The sequence below is a fragment of the Sander vitreus genome, chromosome 5 (genome assembly GCF_031162955.1).
Source record: "Sander vitreus isolate 19-12246 chromosome 5, sanVit1, whole genome shotgun sequence".
NCBI classification, from domain to species: domain Eukaryota; kingdom Metazoa; phylum Chordata; class Actinopteri; order Perciformes; family Percidae; genus Sander; species Sander vitreus.
The window spans coordinates 23,286,835-23,312,649 of record NC_135859.1 but is presented as its reverse complement, the minus strand read 5'-3'; the positions used below and the strand labels follow the sequence as shown (position 1 = coordinate 23,312,649).

General features: G+C 41.7%; 2 protein-coding genes across 2 annotated transcripts in view; both read left to right on the top strand.

The window, feature by feature from the left end:
* Positions 1-10,784, top strand: part of LOC144518405 (ras-specific guanine nucleotide-releasing factor 2) — a 48,476-nt gene extending 37,692 nt beyond the window's left edge. Inside the window, exons 20-29 of the mRNA XM_078251077.1 lie at positions 11-117; positions 1,758-1,870; positions 2,164-2,224; positions 2,871-2,974; positions 6,591-6,675; positions 6,770-6,967; positions 7,380-7,459; positions 7,576-7,693; positions 7,794-7,862; positions 8,555-10,784. Coding sequence (XP_078107203.1) covers positions 11-117; positions 1,758-1,870; positions 2,164-2,224; positions 2,871-2,974; positions 6,591-6,675; positions 6,770-6,967; positions 7,380-7,459; positions 7,576-7,693; positions 7,794-7,862; positions 8,555-8,647 — 1,028 coding nt within the window. The 3' untranslated portion in view covers positions 8,648-10,784. The remainder of the gene's footprint in view (positions 1-10; positions 118-1,757; positions 1,871-2,163; positions 2,225-2,870; positions 2,975-6,590; positions 6,676-6,769; positions 6,968-7,379; positions 7,460-7,575; positions 7,694-7,793; positions 7,863-8,554) is intronic.
* Positions 10,785-20,067: 9,283 nt separating this feature from the next.
* On the top strand, positions 20,068-24,119 carry LOC144517655 (creatine kinase U-type, mitochondrial-like). The gene is made up of 9 exons (XM_078249761.1): positions 20,068-20,219; positions 20,393-20,591; positions 20,673-20,768; positions 20,863-21,084; positions 21,192-21,277; positions 22,256-22,379; positions 22,669-22,803; positions 22,904-23,029; positions 24,003-24,119. Exons 1-9 carry the CDS (start codon positions 20,068-20,070, stop codon positions 24,117-24,119), a joined length of 1,257 nt encoding a protein of 418 aa, XP_078105887.1.
* Positions 24,120-25,815: the final 1,696 nt, after the last annotated feature.

The window sequence follows — 25,815 nt, the reverse complement described above, 5'->3', positions numbered from 1 at the left end:
TTCTCTCCAGTGTTTACTAACTCTGAAAGAACTTGTGATAAAGAGTTCATCATCCGCCGAGCTGCAACTAACAGAGTTCTCAACGTACTGCGGCACTGGGTTTCCAAACACTCACAGGTCTGTCTGGGCCCACAAATGTGTGTGTGTGCGTGCGTGCGCGTGTGTGAGTGAGTGCGTGCGTGTGTGAGTGTGTGCGTGCATGCAAGTGTGTAATGGTCTCTTGTTTTTGCTGGGTGATCAAATCTGTGGTCTCATTAAAGCAGGTGTCTAATGCGTTCTCTCTTTGCTCCACTGCCCTCACTCGAGCATGTAAACAGCCATATGCACACAAACACACTGAATATTGTTGCCGTGTCAATTAGACAACCAACTCAACTCGCCTCAGTCTACCTACTCTTCTGCTAAACAGCCAGTGTTGCCTCTAATGAAGTGAATATCATGGTAATTGCCTGACTCCCCGCATAGAGGTCTAATCGATCTGTATCTGCATCGATCTGTTTCACGTATTTTTCTTCAATAACATAAAATGCTGTGATGACAGGAACACTTTTGTCGGCTTATTAACGCAGAGGCAAAGCACAAACACACACACAGTATACACCCACTCACATTTTTTTTTGGGAGGCCAAAGAACAAAGAGCTTGTTAAAACTGGCCTTTGAACAACAGTTGAATTGGTGTGGGAATTAAAGGGAAAAAGAGGAGGAAAAGAAGGTGTAATGGCTGGAAGAAATCAGGGGGTTCAAGAGGAGGAATGGACAGTCGAAAGACATGAAAGATTGTACAGCAGTGACTGGCGATTGGTCAGACTAATGTGTGGAGACTAGAGAAAGTCATATGATCATATATATACAATCAGACTAAATACATTTTTAACACAGGTATTTTGCCATACCGTATCCTGTTTTAGCTGTCTTTTTAATATCTCAAAATGTTGCAAATCAAAGATTAGAAGAAGATTTATAGTAGTATTTATTTTTTTAATGAGTTTTGCATCAATGTGATACCTTACCTTTAAGTTTGTAAGCGTTAAATTTGCTGGATTAGTTCAAAACAGATCATCTGGTTATTTTATCCATAAACACGTTCTCAATTGATTTTTTCAGAATGTAACGCTGGTTAGGTTTACTGTTAACTACATAGTCACCATATTACAACTACTTTTGCGATGTGGGTAAGGTTAAAGCACGAGGGCTGGTTTTGCAATGTGTTCTACTTAAATAACCAACAACAGTTGGACAACACAACTTTGACAGTATTCCTAATATATCCACTTCACTGTCTTATGGTGTATCAGTCCCTCAACCTCAACAATTACGAAAACTATGTCAATGTGCACGAAGTTACATAAAAAGACAGTTTAAACTATTAAATATGTATAATTACCATAAATTAAATTATGTCAGATATCCCAATTGAAATCAAAAAATAAGGTAAGCTATCTACAAAATTAAATCTGCTCTTACTTTACTAATTATCGCAAGAAATATCAATATTACTGTCGAAAATTAAATATACCATGATAGAAGATTTTGTTCACCCCTAACTTCTATCTTTGTGAGAACCAATTTGAGGTTTAGACTTAGACAGTGAGAAAAATTAATATATTCTGGTTAGCTTTTACTTCTGGTCTGGTTTTAGAGTTTAGGTTAATGTTAGGTTGCGAGTTGAAAATAGGCATGTACTTAGTGGTAGGTTCTGGAGAACTAATTACATATGTCTATGAGGGTCCCTTTAACTATGGAAGTTTGTGTTTAGGACTTTGAGATGAACGGGGAGCTAAAGATGTCCGTGATCTGTCTTCTGGAGGAGGTCCTCAGAGATCCGGACCTCCTGCCTCAGGAGAGAAAAGCTACTGCAAACATACTAAGGTACCACACACACACAATTATACACGTACAGATGCACACACAAACATGCAGCATGGGTATGAAGCACTCAAATGTAACATTTAAAAGTTGAATAATTTCTGCCATAAATTTGTCTTGTATGAAAGCTTCTCATTATTCTATTGTGCTAGTGCTATTATATTCTGTTTTATTCTATTCTGTTCTACTCTACTTTATTCCGATATATTCTGTTCTATTCTTTATTATTCTGTTGGAGCATGTTCTGTTTTTATTTTATTCTGTTTTATTTTATTCTATTCTATTCTGTCTCCTAGTGCCCTTTCTCAGGATGAGCAGGACGATGCCCAGCTGAGGATAGAGGACATCTTACAGATGGTGAGAAAAACTGCAGTACACAAATCTTCTGATGAGTCATTGCAAACATATTGTTGTACTTTTAAAATATACTAGTTCTTATTCTATTGGGTCAATGAAGCAGCAGTTAACTGCAGAGAAAAGAAATTCTACCTTTTGCTGCTTAACGTACAGCTCTTGTTATGCAGACTGGCTAAGTGATACAGTTTGATTTAATGTAGTTCTCTATGGGATGACCTGTTGTATGAAGCCAGCGTCCTTGAAGTACTTGCACATTAATACACACCTCCCCCAAATACTTTACCAGTTCCCAAAGACAAAAAATAATACGGAGTCATTAGTGTTATTTTGGCTTAATAATGAGTGAAAACACACACACATATACTGTTCACTCCTCAGGCTGGAGGGGTAAAAAAACCCTCTCTTGACCGTGACTGTCTCCAGGGAACTGTCAACTGTCATAAAACATATTCATCATTGGCAGTCTCTTCATAAGTTATTTATATTTCTTTGTTATCTGTGTTATGGTGTGAATATCTGTCTATTTATGACTCTGTCTCTGTATGTTTGTGTCCATGTGTGTGTGTGTGTGTGTGTGTGTGTGTGTGTGTGTGTGTGTGTGTGTGTGTGTGTGTGTGTGTGTGTGTGTGTGTGTGTGTGTGTTTAGGCGGACTTTCCGAAGGCAGAGTGTTTCGAGTCTCTCCCAGCGATGGAGCTGGCCGAGCAGTTCACACTTCTGGATCACATCGTCTTCAGAAGCATTCCTTATGAGTCAGTCCTTTCATAATACTCTCACACTGTGATCTGCATCTGGCCAAACAAAACTAAATCACCTTTATGTGTACTGCTTGTTATGAGACCAGTTTATCATCACAGGTTTCCTAGGCAGCTCCATAGAAAAGTATGCTTTTAAAGGCAGTGAGGAAAACTGATGGCATTGCATTTAGATTTACTTAATATTGAATTTACATTGACCTATAAGATATTGACATCATTATATGGTAAGCTGCTGCTATGTTGAAGTTTTCTCCCTCACATCAGCAACATCTGCAACACCTGCAATTCAATTTTAGATTTTTTTGCACTGTGTATTTATTAATTTAATCATTTGATAATGGGGTCAGGGGCCTCGACGGACCAGACCCGGGCGGCAGAGGCTGACTCTAGGGACGTGGTACCTCACCTCTCTGTAGGGGGGAAGGAGCCAGACCTAGTGCGGAAGGTGGAGCACTACCAGTTAGACTGGTGGGGCTTACCTCTACGCACAGTCTTGGTTCTGGAACCGTACTCCTGGATAGGGGTTGGACTCTCTTTTTCTCTGGAGTTTTTCGGAAATTCGGAGAAGACATGGAGAAGGACTTTTGGTCAGCACCAAGGTGTTTCTGGAAAACCATCTGCCACCTCAGGAAGGGGAAACGGGAACCATCCAAGCTGTGTACAGTAAGGATTGGATGCTGTTGACCTCAACTGAGGATGTCATTGTGCGTTTTGGAGCATTTTGAGGAACACACCATCTATGGTAGAGGCAAAGCTGGAGGCTGATGGAAGATCGTCATCAATTTCCCTGGTGGAAGTCACTGAGGTAGTCAAACAACTCCACAATGGCAAAGCTCCGGGGATTGATGAGATCCGTCGAGAAATGCTGAAAGCTTTTGTTGTGGAGGGGCTGTCTTGGATGACATGCCTCTTTAACATTGCATGGAAGTTTGGGACAGTGCCTAAGGAGTGGCAGACCGGGGTAGTGGTTCCCCTGTTCAAAAAGAGGGACCAGAGAGTGTGTTCCAATTACAGGGGTATCACACTTCTCAGCCTCCCTGGAAAAGTCTACTTCAAGGTGCTGGAAAGGAGTGTTTGGCTGATATTCGAACCTCAGATTGAAGAGGAACAATGAGGAGTCTGCCCTGGTCGTGGAACAACAGACTAGCTCTTTACTCTCGTAAGGATCCTGGAGGGGGCCTTGGAGTATGCCCATCCGGTCTACATGTGTTTTGGGCATCTGGTAAGGATGCCACCTGGGCGCCTACCTAGGGAGGTGTTACAGGCACGTCCAGCTGGGAGGAGGCCTCGGGGAAGACCTGGGACTATGTGGATAGATTATACAGTGGGGCTCGAAAGTTTGGGCACCCCAGGTAAAAAATTTTTATTAATGTGCATAAAGAAGCCAAGAAAAGATGGAAAAATCTCCAAAAGGCATCAAATGACAGATTAGACATTCTTATAATATGTCAAAAAAAGTTAGATTTTATTTCCATCATTTACACTTTCAAAATAACAGAAAACAAAAAATGGTGTCTGCAAAAGTTTGGGCACCCTGCAGAGTTTATAGCATGCACCGCCCCCTTTGGAAAGCTGAGACCTGACAGTGTCATGGATTGTTCTCAATCATCATCTGGAAAGACCAGGTGATGTCAATCTCAAAGGTTTTAAATGCCCAGACTCATCTGACCTTGCCCCAACAATCAGCACCATGGGTTCTTCTAAGCAGTTGTCTAGAAAACTGAAATTGAAAATAGTTGACGCTCACAAAGCAGGAGAAGGCTATAAGAAGATAGCAAAGCGTTTTCAGATGCCAATATCCTCTGTTCGGAATGTAATTAAGAAATGGCAGTCATTAGGAACAGTGGAAGTTAAAGCAAGATCTGGAAGACCAAGAAAAATATCAGACAGGATTGTGAGAAAAGCAAGTCAAAACCCACGTTTGACTGCACAATCCATCCAGAAAGATCTGGCAGACACTGGAGTTGTGGTACACCATTCCACTATAAAGAGATACTTGAACAAATATGGTCTTCATGGAAGAGTCATCAGAAGAAAACCTCTTCTACGTCCTCACCACAAAAATCAGCGTTTGAAGTTTGCAAATGAACATATAGACAAGCCTGATGCATTGTGGAAACAAGTTCTGTGGACCGATGAGGTTAAAATAGAACTTTTTGGCCGGAATGTGCAAAGGCACGTTTGGAGAAGAAAATGCACAGAATTTAATGAAAAGAACCTCTGTCCAACTGTTAAGCATGGGGGTGGATCAATCATGCTTTGGGGTTGTATTGCAGCCAGTGGCACAGGGAACATTTCACGAGAAGAAGGAAAAATGGATTCAATAACATTTCAGCAAATTTTGGACGCTAACTTGATGCCATCTGTGAAAAAGCTGAAGTTAAAGAGAGGATGGCTTCTACAAATGGATAATGATCCTAAACACACCTCAAAATCCACGGTGGATTACATCAAGAGGCGTAAACTGAAGGTTTTGCCATGGCCTTCACAGTCTCCTGACCTCAACATAATTGAAAATCTATGGATAGACCTTATAAGAGCAGTGCGTGACAGACAGCCCAGAAATCTCAAAGAACTGGAAGACTTTTGTAAGGAAGAATGGGCGAAGATACCTCCAACAAGAATTGAAAGACTCTTGGCTGGCTGTGATACTTGCCAAAAGGGGCAGTACAAGGTATTAACTCTGCAGGGTGCCCAAACTTTTGCAGATGCCATTTTTTGTTTTCTGTTATTTTGAAAGTGTAAATGATGGAAATAAAATCTAACTTTTTTTGACATATTATAAGAATGTCTAATCTGTCATTTGATGCCTTTTGGAGATTTTTCCATCTTTTCTTGGCTTCTTTATGCACATTAATACAAATTTTTACCTGGGGTGCCCAAACTTTCGAGCCCCACTGTATCTCCCCCCTGGCCTGGGAACACCTCTGGATCCCCCAGTCAGAGCTGGCTAATGTGGACACCAAATAAGCGGTTGAAAATGGAAGAAGATGAAAGATGGGTTCTGGAAATAATTTTTCCATTCAGTAGCTCTAATTTACCCTAGTTTCCTCTCCTGTTGGTCAGGTAAGGTGGGTGGCACATAAAGAGTAATTAAACGGTGTTTTAAGGTGTAAATGTGGTTGTATTTGTTCTATATACTGACATATATTTATCCATGCCATTACATATCATATAGCAGAGTAAAACTTTTTTTACTGTGCGGCCCTCTTTCAAAAAAGTTTCCAACTCTTCGGTTTGTGTTTTTTAAAACCAGTTGAAGGAAACACAGATAGCTTTTAAATAATTAAAACTAGAAGCAATGTGTTTTGTAGTTTGTCAAAACTTTATATTTGGCTACATGGCAATACAAGATTTTCATCCAACAATAACGTCATGCACATCTAGTCCAGTCCATGATAGTTCAGCCTTCATGAGACGTGTGTCTTTACTTGTGGTGTTTAATTAGTTTAAGAAATCCTTATCAACCCCTGCTGGGGATGTGATAATATTCTTAAGTCACAGGCTTTAGCTAATGTAACTTATATCTTGTGAAATTACTGTGCTGTATGTAGTGTGTATGATCCGATTTGGACTTATCACGTGTCTGTATCTCTGTCCCGTGTCTAAGAGAGTTCCTGGGGCAGGGCTGGATGAAGGTTGATAAGACAGAGAGGACACCATACATCATGAAAACTACTCAACACTTTAATGATGTAAGCTCTTTCAATATCTTAAGAACTTTTTTTCTAACCCTTCTGTAAATATCCAACACGTCCTTTTATATTTAATTTTCTTTTTTTTTTGAAGATGAGTAACCTGGTGGCATCACAGATTATGACCCACACCGATGTGGGCTCAAGAGCCAACTCCATAGAGAAATGGGTTGCTGTGGCTGACATCTGCCGCTGTCTCAACAACTACAACGGAGTCCTGGAGATCACATCCGCGCTCAATCGCAGTGCCATCTACCGTTTAAAGAAGACCTGGGCTAAAGTCAGCAAACAGGTGGAATAATTCTCCATCAATCCTCTATACCTAAAAACTAGTGTATATAAGGCTTACCTAAGCATAGATGATTAGAAGAAAGTTATTTGGTCTCTGTAATGTCTTCAAATGTATATAGAATTGATGTCATTAGAGAGTTCCCGGGAAAGACAATACACAGTGGCATTTACCTGTATCTGCTCTTTGCTCAATTCTGATGAGCACTACGTAAATTGATTAAAGCCATAATCATCCAATCACCAGACAATCTGTCTCTCCACCAAGCCATGCTGCCTATTCAGGGCCGAAGCAAATTCGATTTTGTCATTTTATTATTATCAAGAGTAAGTGGATTTTGGCTTAATTCAACTGCCTTGTATGTCCTGTGTTAGTCTGATGATGTAAATAAATGTGTATTTCTGGTCTTGTCCAGACTAAAGCCCTGATGGACAAACTACAGAAGACTGTGTCCTCTGAGGGAAGGTTTAAAAATCTGAGGGAGACCCTGAAAAAGTGAGAACTATGCAAATCATGTTATACATATCACACTTAAGAAAATAAAAATGTGCTTTGATTGACTTTGAGACAATTTGTTACGCACATTATTCTTTCACAATTTCTTCGTCCAGCTGCAACCCTCCATGTGTGCCATACCTGGGAATGTATCTAACAGATCTGGCCTTTATTGAGGAGGGAACGCCCAATTTTACTGAGGAAGGTCTTGTTAACTTCTCCAAAATGAGGATGGTAGGCACATACATGCATAAAGAAATTATGCAAATCATCCGTACACTTTACACTGTATACTTTACTTCAATTTTCAACTTCAATTAAAACTTTTCTTTAGATATCCCACATCATCAGAGAGATCCGACAGTTCCAGCAGACTCCGTACAGAATAGAGCATCAAGCCAAGGTACTTTTCTGTAAACACATTGAATATTTTAATAGGAGTGCCTTTTATTTCTAAAGAACATCACGAAGCAGCACTGTACATCATCGAATGTACAGTACATTTTAATAATAATAAATTATAAACTTTATTTATATAGCAATGTAAAAACATGCCACTGCAAAACACATAACAATTTCTTTCATTAATTATGATATAAATTGTCAAACATTAAGAAGCGGGTTTAAAAAAGATTTTGAAATTAGTTATATAAGGTTTGACAACACAGAACCTTTATGGAAGTGCTGGCCTCGGCTGCTGGTGAAAGGATTATTAAAAATTCCTTTGATATATGGTAGTGTTTTGGAAATGTATACGTTTCTGAGCGCTAAAACACGGCCCTGCAGAAGCCATCTTAAATCACCAACCCTCTTTTTCTGCTTATTAGCTGGGCCAATCAGTGAACCGTGGAGCGGAGCTGTAATCACCTCCTTAAATTACTTTCTTATGACATTTTAATGACATATACTATGACTTTTTTATATTTTAATTACACACTATACTATGACTTTTTACAATATTTTTATGACATACTAGTAGTAGTTTAGATCAAGACAACTATGAGAACTAAAAAACCGAAAATCGAAAATAACAAAATGAAGCCGTAGTTTTGCTGGTCTATAATTTACAATATCTCCCCCCCCTTTTTTTTCCAGGTGACCCAGTACCTTCTGGATAAGACTCTCATCATGGATGAAGAGACACTCTATGATCTCTCACTGAAGATCGAGCCCAGGCTTCCAGCATGAGTTACAGCTGTTTGTGGCCAGTGGGAGCCTGCCGAACCTGGACCCCCAAGGGCGACACGCCCACGTAATCTCATCAATCAAGAGGAAATCAGAAAGTTTCGAGAGTGACGTGGAAATAAATATAAGAGAGATACTGACTGAAGTGAGAGATACCTTTAGAGTCAAATATGAGGCCAGTTGAGCAAGCTTTTACAAGAGAGGGAGCATGAGAAGAGGACAGGCTGAGAATTTCTAAGGTGATAGATTGATTGTCTTCAAGGAGAACAAGAGAAAAAGGTTCTGGTTGCATTGCATAAGGGTTTTTAGGAAACGACATGTCGCTGTGTGCGCTCATCATTCCTCAGTCGAGAGTGTGGTGCACATGACATCACACTTCCTCAGACAGCCTGAGAGTGCAGGAAAGGCTGAGAGCATGAAGTGAATGGATGAAATGGATGTAACAGAGATGTAGCATATACAGATAGTGTAAGAGAGAGATGTCTGAGCTTGTGTCTCTGTGCTGTTGTCTGTGTTCTGTTACCTGTGCATTTCCGTGCCATGTCTTGGAGCGAGATCCCCAAAATATGCTTTCTGTCATGATGGTCACTGCACAAAACTTGCATGATTTCAGCTTGGGATGTAACTGTCTAAATGGCCTTCAACCTGACCCCTGACCCTCTGCTGAGCATGCTTTACTCTTATTGGGGTGACTATTTAAATCACTATGCATCCTCAGTGGGCTGGATATGGCAAAATGCCTTTAAGCCTTCAATATAATGTAGAAAGATACTAAAATGAACATAATTTAAAGTGGAAAAATTTGATATATTTTGATAAAGTAGCTGATTTTTCCATTGATAAAACAAAGAATTCTGTATTTGTCTTTAGTCGGTCTTTGCCTAAAGATGTCCGATAAAAATGGAAAGCTCTTTCTAAAAAAAATTCCACATGGATTATACAAAATTAAAAACTTTATCAGTGCCTTCCATTAGTGTAGGTCAACTTCCCCACACTTGCCAATTTACAAGCGTAAAGTTTTATATAAATCCTGCTTAGAAATCCTAAGATTTCTTTTAGAAATTAGACTTTAGAATTTCACTTATTCAACTTGTTTTTTCAGAAAATAGGTCATGTGGATTATACAGTAGCATGTTAGTGTAAACACAGTGAAGTCATTGCAGCAAATATCTCCATCTAGTGTTTAAACATTGTTATAACCTCTACTGTCCCAAAGCTTTTGCAGTGTTTGTGTGCAGTTTGATTTCTTTAGCTTTTAGATACTGACGTGTGTAGTCAGGTCCCAGTGTGTAACGCTTGGATGTAGGCTGGGACAGTTTTTGCACTCACTGAGATGTAGCTTTGCTTGAGTGACAGTATGATCGTTATTTACCATGCTATTTATTTCATCAGATACTGTATTTATGTTATTTTTGTATACAGTGACATATCCACACATATCATATGATTGATGAAGAAATACTTTGAATTGTTATGCTGTGAATATTAATGTTATTGTTGTTTTTTTGTCTCTCCTCCTTTTATGTTGAATTCTAGTTTTGCATCCAAGGCTCGTGTATCGCAAGAAAATCAGTTTAACTGTATCATAAAAAAATGTCTTTTGAAAAACAAATGTAGCATTTGAATAATCAGAATTTATTTTCCGTATTGCTGATATGATGAACATAGTTGTCCTGCATGCACACACCAGCTGCATGTTGTACATGTCTGACTGGACGCTCCCTGCGTTCTCCCTCTGCTTCTCTATATTGTCTCTGTAGCTGCAAGGAGGCGCTCTTAAAAGGCATAGACACAATATTTTGGCCCATTTGTCTCTTTGTGTATCTCATGAAGTCAATTATAGTCTTTAGGCTATGTCTTCTGCAAAACAGTCTGTTATGTAAAAAGTTATGCAGGCCTCAGTGAAAACAGAGAACTTTACTCATAAAACAATTAACCTTGTTCCAGATTGATTAGAGGAAATGTTTTCAGGCTTTGCTTTTGGAAAAAAACATGTCCTTTGCACTGCGTCTGTTGTGTGTATGGTAGTGTATGTTTTACATACAGGTTTGGGAATACAAAAAGCTATGTTTGTATTTGAATATCATTTTTGTGTATTGTTTGCATTTTTCACTGGTAGGTGCAGGGGAAATAAATTCAACATGCCTTATGTGTTTGTGCATTTCCTTGGACTGTGCAATAACTTCGATTAAGTTGCTTCTGCTTCCTCTGGCAACAACTACCCTTAATTTTAACTTCCATGTCAATTTTTCAACGTAATGACAGGCTCCAGGGTGCATCAACCAATAAAAAAACAATATGGGACCAAACAAACTATGTACCTTTGTATGATCAGAGCACAGTTTGATTTAACCAAGAAATCCTTTTTTTATCTGGTGCTGAGGTCTAAGAGTAGGCTGCCGTAAGACTGCGAGTAGAATCCCCTACGCATGATTTCATTACAGAAGAAACTGGTTCAGTTTGTGCTTGCATCATCAGTTATTCTTCCCTTTGTCTAAGACTGTCCACTTGTACATGCTCAAAACCAGCAACTGGAACTACTGTAGATAAATTTATACATTCTAAACATGTCAATCCAAACACTGCTCTTGAGATGAACAACTTATGAGTTAGATTTTGTAGCTTAATGACCTTTTGGCTGCTGTTGAAGAGTATTCCACCTTTAGGTCGGTGCTTTAAAAAGGCCAAAGTTCATGCATATTTCAAGAAAACTACACCACTTATACTTTGGTCTATAAGACAGTTGTTACTGGATCCTTCATGAAATAGTTCCTCAACCAGAGAGAGGAACTCACATTCACAGGGGAATAATGAGATTGTTTCTAAGAGCATTAGTGCAATAAACCATGTGTCAAAGGTTAGTCAAAGCCAAGAATATGAAAATATTAATTTTATTAAATTACTGCACAGGTACACACAAAGCAAACATGATACATTGAGAGAGGACAGTTTGAACTGTAAGACCAGACAACTTTAAGACTGGAGTCTTTACATCCTCCACTGTTTTTTCAGCCATTATCTTATTGCTTTTGTCACTGAAACACTGCTGAACGGTTTTGACAACCTCTGTCTTAAAGTCCTGACATTTGTGCTTCCACACTTGTCATGTACAGTAGTGTGACCTGTGACCATCCTGCCACCCTGTGGTCATGAATAGCATCGCAAAGATCACAATTCACTAGGACAGGAACCCAAAAGCAGACAAGGACAAGCTAAGTAGAATGAAAAAAAAGTGTAAGTATTTATTTGGCTTTGTATGTGGAAGCAGGAGAGTCCAGCTGGTGACACAGCGGGTGGAAGTGGGTAGGCTGACAGATAAAGGCAGATCTAATGATGGTGAAGCAGACAGCCAGGCAGAGGTGGAGAGAATTTCCCAGGTCAGAAAACTGCAGACAGAGGAACAGGCAGATTAGCAACGGCACAAAACAGCAGAACAAACTTTTCAAACTTACTGATACTCTAGCAAACATACTGGTGAGGCTAACAATCCAGCAGGGAATGGCTGTCAGTTCACAGCTTAAATGGTGGAGAGGTGATGATCAGGACCAGGTGTGCAGATGACAGGTGTGGGTAGTTGCAGATTCTCCCGCCTTGCTTCGTCACCAGGCAACCAGACAGGGTGTGTTCAGGAACTCCCAGAAAACAGGCGAAAAACAGCAACTGAGGCAGAAAATGAACTCAGGAGGCGGAATTCATGACAGTACCCGCCCCCTCTGACGGACACCACCAGGCGGACAACCCAGAGCTCCAGGATGGAGGCTGTAAAAGTCACGAAGCAAGTCCTTGTCAAGAATCTGATGCCGAGGAATCCAGCACCTCTCCTCAGGACCATAGCCCTCCCAGTCCACCAGGTACTGGAATCCCTGACCATGCCTTCTGGAGTCCATAATGTGACGTACAGTGTCGACAGGGACACCTGTCTAGGAAGGAAGTTTCAGGCGGACCACAGCAGAATTGATGATCTTCTCCACCACAAAGGGGCCAATGAACTTGTGAGACAGTTTCTTTGACTCAGTCCATAGAGGAAGGTCTCGGGTTGCCAACCAGACCTTATCCCCCAACAGCATAAGTGGGTGCCGGGACACGGCGACAGTTGGCTTGGAGCCGATACCGGTCAGAAACCCAGAAGGGCTTCCCTGGCATGATGCCAGGTCCGGTGGCAACGATGAATGGGAGCTTGGACAGAGAGAACTGAGAGATCCTTTTCCTGGGATGGGAACAGGTGGTTGGTAGCCGTACAGGCACTGAAAGGGGGGCATCCCAGTGGCAGATGTTGGAAGTGTGTTATGGGTGTACTCGACCCATGGCAGCTGAGATGACCAGGAGGAGGGATTGGAAGAGACCAGGCAGCGAAGCGTGGACTCCATCTTCTGGTTGGCCCTCTCGGCTTGACCATTAGATTTGGTGTGGAATCCAGACGTGATGTTGACTGTGGCGCCAATGGCCAAGCAAAAGGCCTTCCAGACCGCAGAGGTGAACTGAGGACCATGGTTGGAAACTGTCACAGGGAAGACCGTGGATTCTAAAAACCTCCTTGACAAGGATGTCGGCTGTCTCAATGGCTGAGGGAAGTTTTGAAAGAAGCAGAAAGTGAGCAAACTTGCTGAACCTATCCACAACAGTCAGAATAACGGTGTTCCCCTCAGAAGAGGGCAAACTGGTAACAAAGTCCAGGGCCAGATGCGACCATGGTCGCCGGGGAATGGGCAGGGGGTGAAGCAGTCCAGAGCTGGGTCGATTGGAACCCTTATTCTGCACACAGACAGGACATGCAGCAACAAACTTCGGGTCTCCTCTCCCATGGCAGGCCAACAAAAACTTCTAACGCCATAGTCCGAGCCACACCTGGGTGGCAAGTCCTCTTGTTGGTGTGTGCCCACTGGAGCACGGCAGAACGGACTGACTTGGGCACAAACAAACGGGCGGGACCGCCTCGGGATCAGGCTGCGTCCGAAGGACTGTCATAACCTCCTCAATCTTCCAAGTGACAGCTCCCACGACGAGTTCCCGGGGAAGTATGGTCTCAGATCTGGTGCCCGTTCTCCATCTTAGAAAACATCCGGGGACAGAGCATCCGCCTTGCCATTTGAGCCAGGTCAGAAGGTGAGAGAAAAGTCCAAAAAACAACGCCCACCTGGCTTGACGGGGAGTTGAGTCACCTGGCGGATTGCACATATGCAAGATTCTTGTGGTCCGTCTAAACAAACGGGTGAACAGCCCCCTCCAGCCAGTGGCGCCACTCCTCCAAGGCGAGCAGCTCCCGGTTCCCCCACATCATAGTTCCTTTCTGCTGGAGAAAGACGACGAGAATAGAAAGCACAGGGGTGAAGTTTATTATCAGTGGAACTACGCTGGGACAAAATGGCTCCAACCCCAACATCTGAAGCATCTACTTCCACAAACTGACGAGAGGTATCAGGCTGAGCGAGGATGGGAGCATTAGTCAAACGGTTCTTAAGATCAACGAAAGCCTTGTCCGCCTCAGGAGTCCAGCAAAACGCTCTGTTGCTTGGAAGAAACGAGAATATCATCCAGGTAGACAAACTGACCGATTATCTCTCAGAACATCGTTTACCCTACTTTGGGGAATACAGCAGGGGCATTGGTGAGTCCAAAAGGCATGACCAGATACGCACACTCCGATCCGGACGAGCTGATACGCATTGCGCAAGTCGAGCTTAGTGAACACAATAGAGCCCTGCAGAGAGTCAAAAGCAGAGTTCAAAGGCAGAGGGTACTTCTTGAATGATACCCATGGTAATCAATACATGGCCGAAGGGACCCGCCTTTCTTGCCAACAAAGAACCCCGCTCCCAGGGGTGACGAATGTGGCCAGCAGCAAGAGAATCCTTTTAAGTAGGACTCTATAGCCTCGCATTCAGGTTGAGAGATGCTGTAGCGGCATCCCTTAGGTAAGTAGCTCCAGGATCAGGTTTATGGCACAGTCATACGGTCTGTGAGGGGAAGGAAAGAGCCCTTGCTTGCTCACCCAGACCGTGATAGACTTCTAGGAACTTGGGACAAATCCAGGGGGGCATGGTTAGATACCTGACTCGACACAGAATGGGAACAAGCAGACTTAAGGCAATTAGCATGGCAATCAATACTCCATCTGGTTATCCTTCCTGTCACCCAGTCAAATGTGGGGTTGTGTTCTCTCAACCAGGGATAACCCAGAACCAGTGGAGCGCGAGGAGAGGGCAAAATGAAAAAGGACATGACCTCTGAGTGGTTACCAGACAACAGCATCTTCACAGGTTCAGTCCTCATGGTTATATGTGCAAGAAGTCTGCCGTTAAGAGTGGTAGCTTCAATGGCCTCCGGGAGTTGTTCCATGGAGAGCTCCAGCTGTTCCACCAGGTCGGTATCCATAAAACTATCATCTGCTCCTGAATCAACCAAAGCATTAATCTCAGACAGGTTAGTGTTAGAGTGCGACAGGAAAACTGGTCTGACTGGATTCTTGGGGGACTGATGTTGGCTCGCTAAGAAGCCTCCCACACTTAGCGAGGCTAGGAGTTTAACGGGTGCTGTGGACATGAAATGCAATGGCCCATTTTACCGCAGTAAAGACGCTGTTGGACGCACGTCTACGCTGGCGCTCCTCCACAGACAACCCGTGACGTCCCACCTGCATGGGCTCCGGATCAGATGACTGACTGATGTCGAACGGCCGGTAAAATCCCATCTGTGTCCGAACCTGCATGGCAACAGAACCGGTGAATGGTAGGCAGATCCTCCTCGTTTCTCCCTCCTTCTCTCCCGGCATCGGTTATCCACCGGAATGGACAACGCCACCAGTTCGTCAAGGTCCTTAGGCTCGGGATAAGAAATTAGTTCATCCTTGAGTTGTTCAGTTAATCCCTGATGAAAAGCAGCCTGTAATGACCCCTCATTCCACTGCCAATGTCCTGAATTCAATAACAAACTCCGCTACACTGCGGGCTCCCTGGTGGAGTGAATACAGTCTTTTAGATGCGTCCTTACCTCGGACGGGGTGGTCAAAAGCTTCCTCATCTCAGCCGTGAATCTCTGGTATGAAAACATGCAGGGATCCTGTCGCTCCTATAGGGCAGAAGCCCACTCCAGAGCCCTCCCATGCAGCAGTTCAATCACAAAGGCTATCCTAGCCTTGTCTGTGGCATAGGAATTGGGCTGCAAGTCAAAAACCAGTCCACACTGCATGAGGAATGAACAACATTTCCCCAAATCTTCGTACTTATCTGGTGTTGGTACTTTGGGCTCACAGAACGAAACAGGAATAGCAGGCGTAGGGAGAGAAACAGGTGGTGGTTTATCTGCAGGAACCCCAAGCTGAGCCTTCATTTCCGTCAGACAGGTTACTCACAGACGACGCCATCTCCTTAAGCGCCATGCGGTGCTGCCCCAACATATTTTCCTGTTGGGTAATGGCATGGCGAACAGAGTCCAGGTCCGCTGGGTTCATCTTGGCCGGATCGTTCTGTCACGATTCACTAGGACAGGAACCCAAAAGCAGACAAGGACAAGCTAAGTAGAATGAAAAAAAAGTGTAAGTATTTATTTGGCTTTGTACGTGGAAGCAAGGGAGTCCAGCTGGTGAGGCAGCGGGTGGAAGTGGGTAGGCTGACCATCTGAAATGCAGATCCAATAATGATGGTGAAGCAGACAGCCAGGCAGAGGTGGAGAGAATTTCCCAGGTCACAAAACTGCAGACAGAGGAACAGGCAGATTAGCAATGGCACAACGTCACAAAACAAACTTCTCAAACTTACTAACTGATACTCTAGCAAACATACTGGTGAGGCTAACGATCCAGCAGGGAATGGCTGTCAGTTCACGGCTTAAATGGTGGAGAGGTGATGATCAGGACCAGGTGTGCAGATTGCAGATGAGACACAGGTGTGGGTGGTTGCAGATTCTCCGGCCTTGCTTCGTCGCCAGGCAACCAGACGTTGCGTTCAGGAACTCCCAGAAAACACAGACTCACAGGCGAAAAACAGGAACTGAGGCAGAAAATGAACTCAGGAGGCGGAATTCATGACATCAAAGGCATGACCTGTACATGACCAAATCTAATCTCCTCCTTGTCTTACTAACTATTTCATTATTACAAGTTAAACAATAACTTGTAAGTAAAAAGTAAAAAGGGCAAAAAGAAAAGAAAAAGCTCAAATGTCTCTTCTTTTCTTCAGCTATTGCTGATTTGATAATGGATGAATTGTTAACTGGAGGTTGCAATTTCATGGCAAAGTATTCCATTCTGCCTGATGAATATTAAATAATATTAATCCAAATTAACAATGTTAAACTGCATGTCACTGAAGGGTTGTTGGATAACAAACGTGTAAAATGTATTACCTTTAGATATCAGTAATTATAAAGAGGGAATGATAAGATATTTAATTTACCAGCTGAAGTAAATGCTGTTGAATGCCATTTCAGTATCTAAAGATAGAACAACAGACATTGCTAATTGTGTTTGCTGCAGGACATTATGTCAGAGAGAGGGAAAGAGCGAGAAGGAGAGTGAGACAGACCAGGCAGAGGAAGTGAAAGAGAAAAGTGGTGTGGTGTGAATCACAGACAAGTTGAGCAAACAACAAGTGTTTGCAAAGTGATAAAGTCATCGTTCCAAATGTTGTCGAGGAGATGTGACAAGTTGGCAGAAGGCTGAAGGGTGGCAGTTGTAGGTTGTAAGTATTTGTTTCTCAGTGGGAGTTGTATAGCAGATCAACCAACATGACTCCTGTTTCTGAGGGCAGATGGATAACAGTTATGTGAAGTTTACCACAACACTGCTGGTGTGACATCTCAGACTCCTTTTCAGTCAAAGACAGCAACTCATTGGCTTAGTGAAAATTATGTATACTGGATTTGAAATACTGGGGAAAAAACAAGGAGAGGACATTTCAATTTAGAGACACAATGCATAGGTAATGATGAATAAGTAGTCAAAAAAGAAGGAAGGAACCAGCCCAAGGAGAGATGTATACATAAAAGCCTGCAATGCCACTACGGGTGTGGACATACAGGGATGCCCATTTAGCAGCTCAGCATACAGACCACAGTGGTGTGCGAGATTTCCGCAGTAATTAGCAGGCTTGATATTCCTCTCTGACCCACTTTTTGATCAGTCTAAATAGGCCTTTAAGCGTGTGTAACATACAATATACTCACATTTTGTCTTACAGCTAATAAAGGAACAGTTAAACAGAGGTATGCATGCTTTGGAAACCTTTCTTCTTGAGCCATAATACTGAATATTGGGGTTAAACCTCTAGTGGAAGTGTCACCTGAACACATAAAGCTTCATCTGCTTGCTCAATTTAAGATGCCACGGATCGGCGTAGGAGGTAATGTTTACCATACTGACTTATCATAGGTGACAGGAATGACTGTACCATAAGTGGTACTGTATAACTAAGACTGACTGATCATCAGAGTTATGATATTAATGCGTGTTAGGGAGCAAAATATTTAAGGTCTTTCATGAGTGTCATCTATATTATAACGATAATCTAATTAAATAAAATGCCTAAAAAGCCTTGCGAATTTGTGTGTGTGTGTGTGTGTGTGTGTGTGTGTGTGTGTGTGTGCATGCGTGTGTTTGAGTGCATGTGTGAAGAGGCAAGCAGACATGCTGACTGACAGTAGAAAGAGGATTTTCTGTCTGTCACTCAGTGAGAGGCTAATCCCTAGCCAGTGTCCCCACCTCTCTGATCCCAGCTCTGTTCTTCAGTCTGCTCTCACTCTGCAGATCGAGCCTCTCTCCGGACTGAGCTGCAGGAAACACACAGGTCCTTCGCTGACTCCATTCTTCAGACAAAACTCAGGTGAGTGATGGACTGTTCCTCCTCATCTCTTAGCTCTTTTTTCCCGCAGCTCTGTCCTGTCTTATATGCACACATGCTTCCCTTGGAGAAGTAAAGACATTGTCAATAGCAGTTGTTTAGGCAGCCTTTCAAACATTATTCACTTGTGTTTTTGATTTAGGGCCACTTTATTCTGAAGACAGTGGAATATTCTGAAAGAAGACAATGCATTTAAATTGTTGTGACAGTATGCATAAAAAGCTGATTAGGATTGAACGTATTTTGTGTTTTTAATCATCAATAATATAAGTTTCACAGCATACGCAAAGAGACTATAAACTTTTCATCAGCTGTCTCTGCCTTTTGCTTTTTACTTGCTCCAAGGGTGGACATTTACAGCACACTGTATAGCCTACACAGCAGCCTCTTGTATTAGGGCCTCTTAATCTGCTTGATACTAACAGGGACCAGCCACCTGTTGGTCTCCTTTAATTTGTCCTACGTCTAAGACTGACTGTTCTTACAGTTAACATGTCTTTCCCCATTTCAGAATTAATTTAATGTTCTAGTCTCAGAAGAGAATCCCTCTAATCCTTTTTCCCCCTCTTTCTTACCTTTTAACCCCTCCTCCTGTGTGTGTGTGTGTGTGTGTGTGTGTGTGTGTGTGTGTGTGTGTGTGTGTGTGTGTGTGTGTGTGTGTGTGTGAGAGAGACAGTTGACTTTGACCCCCTGGTGGCTACTTCTAGAATAATCTCATCACAGACCTCAGAAGTATATGTTACTTAAGCATTTGATAGGTTTATGCAATTAGTAGTTTGGTCTGAGTATGTACCTGTGAAGATGTGTGATAATTACATCTTAATGTAAACTTAAGATGATTGTTGAACTGTATGACAAACAGTGGGGAAAGTATTATTAGATTCCATCTTTATCCTCACAAACTTTATCACTTTGAGACTTAAATTCACTACTTTAATGTGTTTCCTTCTGAGTACTATGGTCACAGAGCAACAAATACAAATAGTAGAATATATTTCAAGTGCTGCAGCACAAGCATCAGTATTCATTTAAATACAAAAGCCACAACTGCTGCTACCTCCAAACATGTATTTACTGCAATCCCAAAAAAGGCCCATTGTAAATGCTTGGATTACTACAACCTTACACAATGCTCTTACTGTATCTCACCACTGTGTGATTTATAAAGGGAAATACAAGTGGTACAACAAATACTCTGCTACAGATTGTTGTCTATCTGCTCCCCTCTGTATCTGTGGGCAGTCTTGTTTAACAATCTGATTCCCAATTATCAGCTTCTCTTAAATGCCATCTGTGACATTCAGGCAGGATGCTGCAGTAAAGTTCAGGCTTGTAGCTCAGTATGCTACAAAGTAGCACAAATACACATTAACATTTACAACATTTATAACTCCAAAATGAGACTATAACCAACTATCTATTACCACAAGCAGTGTTTGTATACACATTGGGATCAAGTGGTAAACTCAGTTACAGTACTTTCCTATAAGAAGTAATCAGACTGGAAATATATAAATACTTTTTAAAGTTGATGGAACGTCACCTTTGCCCTCTGACCTTTCACCAGGTAATAACCAAGACCACAGGATCATGGCGAACTCTTTCACCCGTATAATGTCTGGCCGTAACACAGCTGTGATTTTGGCCAGCATCGGCGCTGGCACACTGGCATCTGGATACGTCCTCAGTGACAACACTGCTGCTGTTGCTGCTGCTGAGAGGACAAGGCTCTATCCACCCAGGTAGGTATTTAGAAAATTGTAGACATTTATGTTTAAATTCCCATATTACAGAGGCACCACTGAAGCAAACTAAATGTTTTATTTAAAAAAGTGTTTGGACTATAAAAAGGGATCTGCTAGTAGTGAAGCTTCTTTATCCAAACACTAAGTTAGTTGTTGATAACATTCTACAGCGCTGATTTCCCTGACCTGAGGAAGCACAACAACTGCATGGCAGCAGCCCTGACCCCAACCATTTATGGACGCCTGAGAGACAAGACAACCCCCAACAACTGGACCTTGGACCAGTGCATCCAGACCGGGGTGGACAACCCTGGACACCCCTTCATCAAGACTGTGGGCATGGTAGCTGGAGATGAGGAGAGCTACGAGGTTGGAGCTCATGTTTGCAGGGAGTTGTTGTGTCTTCAGTCTTGAAATGAGGGGAAAACTCAATTTGATTTTCCCCATCAGGTGTTTGCTGAGCTCTTTGACCCTGTTATCAAGGATAGACACAATGGATACGACCCTCGCACAATGAAGCATCCCACTGACCTGGATGCTTCCAAGGTAACACCCACATACCTATTCACTAATTTGTTCGCTGCATCCATTACTTCCTGCATCCACTCAGTGACCTTATACTGTTTTTTTTTTTTATCAGATCACCTCAGGAATGTTTGATGAGCGCTACGTGCTATCAACTCGTGTCCGTACCGGTCGTAGCATCCGTGGGCTGAGTCTTCCCCCTGCATGCTCTCGCTCTGAGCGCCGTGAGGTGGAGCGTGTGGTTGTGACAGCTCTGGCTGGCCTGAAGGGAGACCTGAGTGGTCGCTACTACAGCCTGGGAGAGATGTCTGAAAGAGAGCAGAAACTGCTTATTGATGTAAGTGCACAAACACACACACTCAGAGACAAGGTCCTCTTTTTTTTTGATGACCAATGCCATCTAATGTCCCTCCTGATTCCTCTATCCCTTCACTGGCCAATCAGGAGCACTTCCTGTTTGATAAACCTGTGTCACCTCTGCTCACGGCAGCTGGGATGGCCAGAGATTGGCCTGATGCTCGTGGTATCTGGTAAGACTAGGATAAACTCATTGTAGAAGAAATACTGCTGTTTTTTTAGTTTAGCTGTAGTCACTGTAGTTTGCCTAGAGTGCAGAGAAACATATTTATGAGGAGATATGCCTCAGAGGTTTGATCCTGGTTTCATTCACTGCCATCACTAGTGGTTGGTTTGTGGGGAAAACTGGAGACAGTAATAAAAACACTAATATGACGGCTATTTGTGACCATCTTCATCCCATAACTTCTTTTTTAGCAATGTAGCAGTGTCTTATTTGATGACATATACCAATTTGTAAGAAGGGGGGTTATTTAGGGAAGATTGGTGAACATTGTCTGACATCTGACACCATTGAGCACCACCACCATATAGTACAGGATCAATGTGACTAGAGAGAAGTGGATTATTCAGCAGAATTAGATTACACTTTTTTTCTGTAAAATTATGTAAGAACAGATAATGTAGAAATCACTCTGCCCTCATTGCTGCAAGGCTTAAAATCACCAGAAAACAACAAGCAGATTCAGACTCACTCACTGCTGGAATTCAATGTGCTTTTTCATTAGATTTACAATACATGGAAATGCTATTTTCCTATCCATGTAGTGCTTAGTACATCACTGGTAGTATCCTGAAACTTTGCACTCGCAGCTCCTCCAGACTATAACTAATAGGTTACTTTATCTCCTGTTTTAATGCCCTAATTATACCTTCATGCTTTTCAAACAGCTCTTTCACTCTCCTCTGCAAATTCAACCTGTTTTTTTTCTCATGCCTTTCTTCTTCCTTTACCTCCATAACTCCAACTTCAGCATCATTTCCTTTTTTGATAAAGTAGTGTTGCCCCGACCCCCACCTCCACACCTGTGTCTATATAGCCCATGACTGACCTGACGCTGCAGGCATTTTCTCTGCTGAATGATTCAATTGTATCAGCAGCTGTATTAACATGGATATCATTGGAGTTTAATTATTCCTGATTGTCTCAGGCACAACAACGAGAAGAACTTCTTAATCTGGATCAATGAGGAGGACCACACAAGGATCATATCCATGGAGAAAGGAGGAAACATGAAGAGAGTGTTTGAAAGGTTCTGCAGAGGTCTTAAACAGGTATGCATGTCTCTATGTCCAGTGTGGATTTTTAAAACGTATTGCTCTATAATTGAAATAGTTTATCCATGCAGTTTATCTCAGTGCAAGGTAAAGTATTGTAAAGACTTAAAAAAAAACAAAAAACATTGCCTACAGATTGTATTAAAAGTATGCTATGAAAAACAAAATATATAGAAAATCAAGAAACTGGGCCTTTCTGTATCTGCTATCTCCAGCTTGTTGCAATTATCTTTTATATGTGTTCCAAAAAGTAAACATATCTAAAGTCTTTTCTGGTAACATTTAGGTGGAGCATCTAATTCAGGAGAGAGGCTGGGAGTTCATGTGGAATGACCGTCTGGGCTACATCCTCACTTGCCCCTCTAACCTCGGCACTGGGCTCAGGGCTGGTGTGCATATCCGCCTGCCCATCCTCAGCAGGGTAATACAGGAAAAGAAGTTCAAGTTAAACAATATATTTCCTCCCGTATTCTAGTTGTCATGACTGAAAAATGATTTACTGTGTGTTGTTTATGATCTAGGACCCTCGCTTTAAAAAGATCCTGGATAACCTGAGGCTACAGAAGAGAGGCACAGGAGGCGTCGACACGGCCGCTACTGGAGACACCGTGGACATTTCTAATCTCGACCGTCTGGGCAAGTCAGAGGTAAACACTTGTAGAGGAAAGCAGCAACTGAAGTAAGAGTAGAAAAGAGCAGCAGGCAAATAGAGTTAGAGTTAGACAGAGGACAGCAGACATCCCAACAGGTGTCGGCTGTGAATAAGCGTACCCACTGCTGTTCTTTAATCTGTAATCCAGGCGGGGAGGTGCCAGTTGAGGTTACAGACTGCTGTCTACTTAGCTGAGCCTTTCCTCCTGCACTTCTTCACAGGCTGTGATCAAGGCCTCCAACAGGCACTACCAATCGAAGGCTGTTAAGATCATAGATAGTTAAGGTCAAGGTAGTCTCGCATTACCTGACTTATCTCCACAGTGCTGTGGAGTAAGGTCAGGGTTATTATTATCACCTCTTTGGTTATGGTTGATGTTAGAGTCTGCAAATCACATTCAATCAGAGCAAGTCCAAAACTTAGGGAGCAAAAGTCCCCTGGTGTGAATGGAAGTGAAACTGAAAATAGCATAAAGACTTAAAGAACCTAAACTTAAAGACAGCTTATAAACAGACAACTGTTACAGATTACTTTCATTTTTCTTTTCTGACTGCACAGTGTGAATGGTTTAAAAACTGTCCCCTTTGATGTCCAAAAAGACATAAAAGTATGTACATTCCTATCTTGTTCCCAATTCTTCTTCTTTTCTACGTGGACATGAAAAACTTTCTGCAGTAAAGTTGCAAGTGAAAGAGTACTTAAGAAAGAGTAACCCACAAAACCTGGGTTAAAAAATATACTAACTTTATTCCAAAGAAATCAGCTGATTTCACTAGTTCTTTTTATTAAATGAAATCTAATCTGCTGACTCTTGAGCCTCAATGACACATCATCGAGAACCACTGAGTTTGCTAATTATCAAGACCATAGTAGATAGAATAGCATGGATATTAATTCAAATGTAACCTGAACCTGTGTAACAACTATATACATATTGATCTTTGACACTAGTTACTATGCATCCGCAGGTCGAGCTGGTACAATTAGTGACTGACGGTGTAAATTACCTGATTGAATGTGAGAAGAGACTGGAGAGGGGGCAGGACATCAAGATCCCCTCCCCCATCTCTCCATTCAGGAAGTGAACGTCACCTCTGCTGGGAATCCTGAAATAGAGCAGGCGCTCCAACCGCTGGTTGTTAAACTGTTGGTCTTACAAGATATTCATGGCATGTATACTGTAGGACTGTACTGACTAAACATGCACAATAAATTCATTACATGTACACAAATCCTAGACACAATAAACACTCTTGTATTATTTCATAGTTTTAGTGATGTTAAAGCCTCTAAAAAGCAAAAAATTACCTGAAACCTAAACGATAAAAAAAATGATCGACAGTAGTGGAAAGTAACTAAGTAAATTTACTCAAGTGCAGTACTTTGGTACAATTTTGAGCTACTTGTACTTTACTTGATTTGCTACTTCACATCATTTTTTAAGTGAAACATTTTAGTGTCTACTCTTTTATCTGACAGTTACTACTGTCAGATTAGGATTTTATATAAAAAACAAATTATAATCTTGTAGAATACAATGCGATGCACATCAAACCAGTACTTCTCAACTGGCTTGTGACCCCTTACAAAAAGCATTACTGTATCTAGTTGGGGCTCCTTGTCACATTTTTGATATAGTAGTTCCACCAAAGAGACATTTTCCCTCTAAACTTCTAAAATGGTTTAATCAAAGTAACAGTTTGAGGCCAAATTATCCAATATTTCATAAAAAAGAGAAGATTAGAGGAAAGTCCAAAAATAATTAATACAATTTATTTTTCTCCTACCCCATTAATTATCTCAGGTCCCCCAGATTAATATTTTGATCCAGTGGAGCACTAATATACTACTACTATATTATACTTAGTATATTTTTCCCAATAATATTTCTGCAATTCTTCTAAGGTTTTGAATGCAGTCCTTTTACTTGTAATGGAGTACTTTTCTATTCTTGTATTGGTACTTTGACATAAGTAGAAGATCTAAATACTTCTTCCAGAACACTGGTTGTTTATCAAATCCAACTCATTTATATGTGTTTACCTCAAAAGCACATGAAAGTGTGGCACACAAAATATTACATTAAAAAGTCTTAGCTATCATAACACTATAATTCCTGTAAACTAATGCAAAACAAGATAATAAAACAGAGCTACATCGAAGTCAAACAGAAAAGAAAGCACAATTCAAGTGCACACAACATACAGTGAATACTCACGCTTCCCACTGCTTTGATAGGTCCTTCTCTCCTTCAGACAGAGATGTTGGCATTATGCAATGGCCAACAGCCAGACTTAATAAGATGGAGCTATATTGGACAATAAGGTTACAACCTTTCGAACTCTATAATTAAGTGCTCAACCCCTACTTGTCCTGTCTCACAAAAGAGACTATAGCTGCTGTTACTGCAGCAAGTAGCTTCATATTCTTCTATGAAAAAGAAATAAACAGTTAAGGAATAAAAAAGTACCCCAAGGATGTACTGTATTACACCTCAGTAGCTGGTGGTTAACCTGACAGTAGGATCTCACCTGCCTCCTATACAAGGCCTTTAATCCAGGGGCAAAAGGCCAAGCTCATTACCAACAGACATCAGACAGGCCAAACAGAGGTGGCTGGTTGACACTACATAGCCATTTTCATGTTATTTACATGCTTAGGCAAGAAGAAGTGTGGATTATACTTTATAAATAAACGCATCCTGCAATGAGAAATTAGTGTTAATTAGAGTTTAATTATTTGGGTGAAAGGGCCTTTTAAATCCTGCTTCTGAGTCTTTCT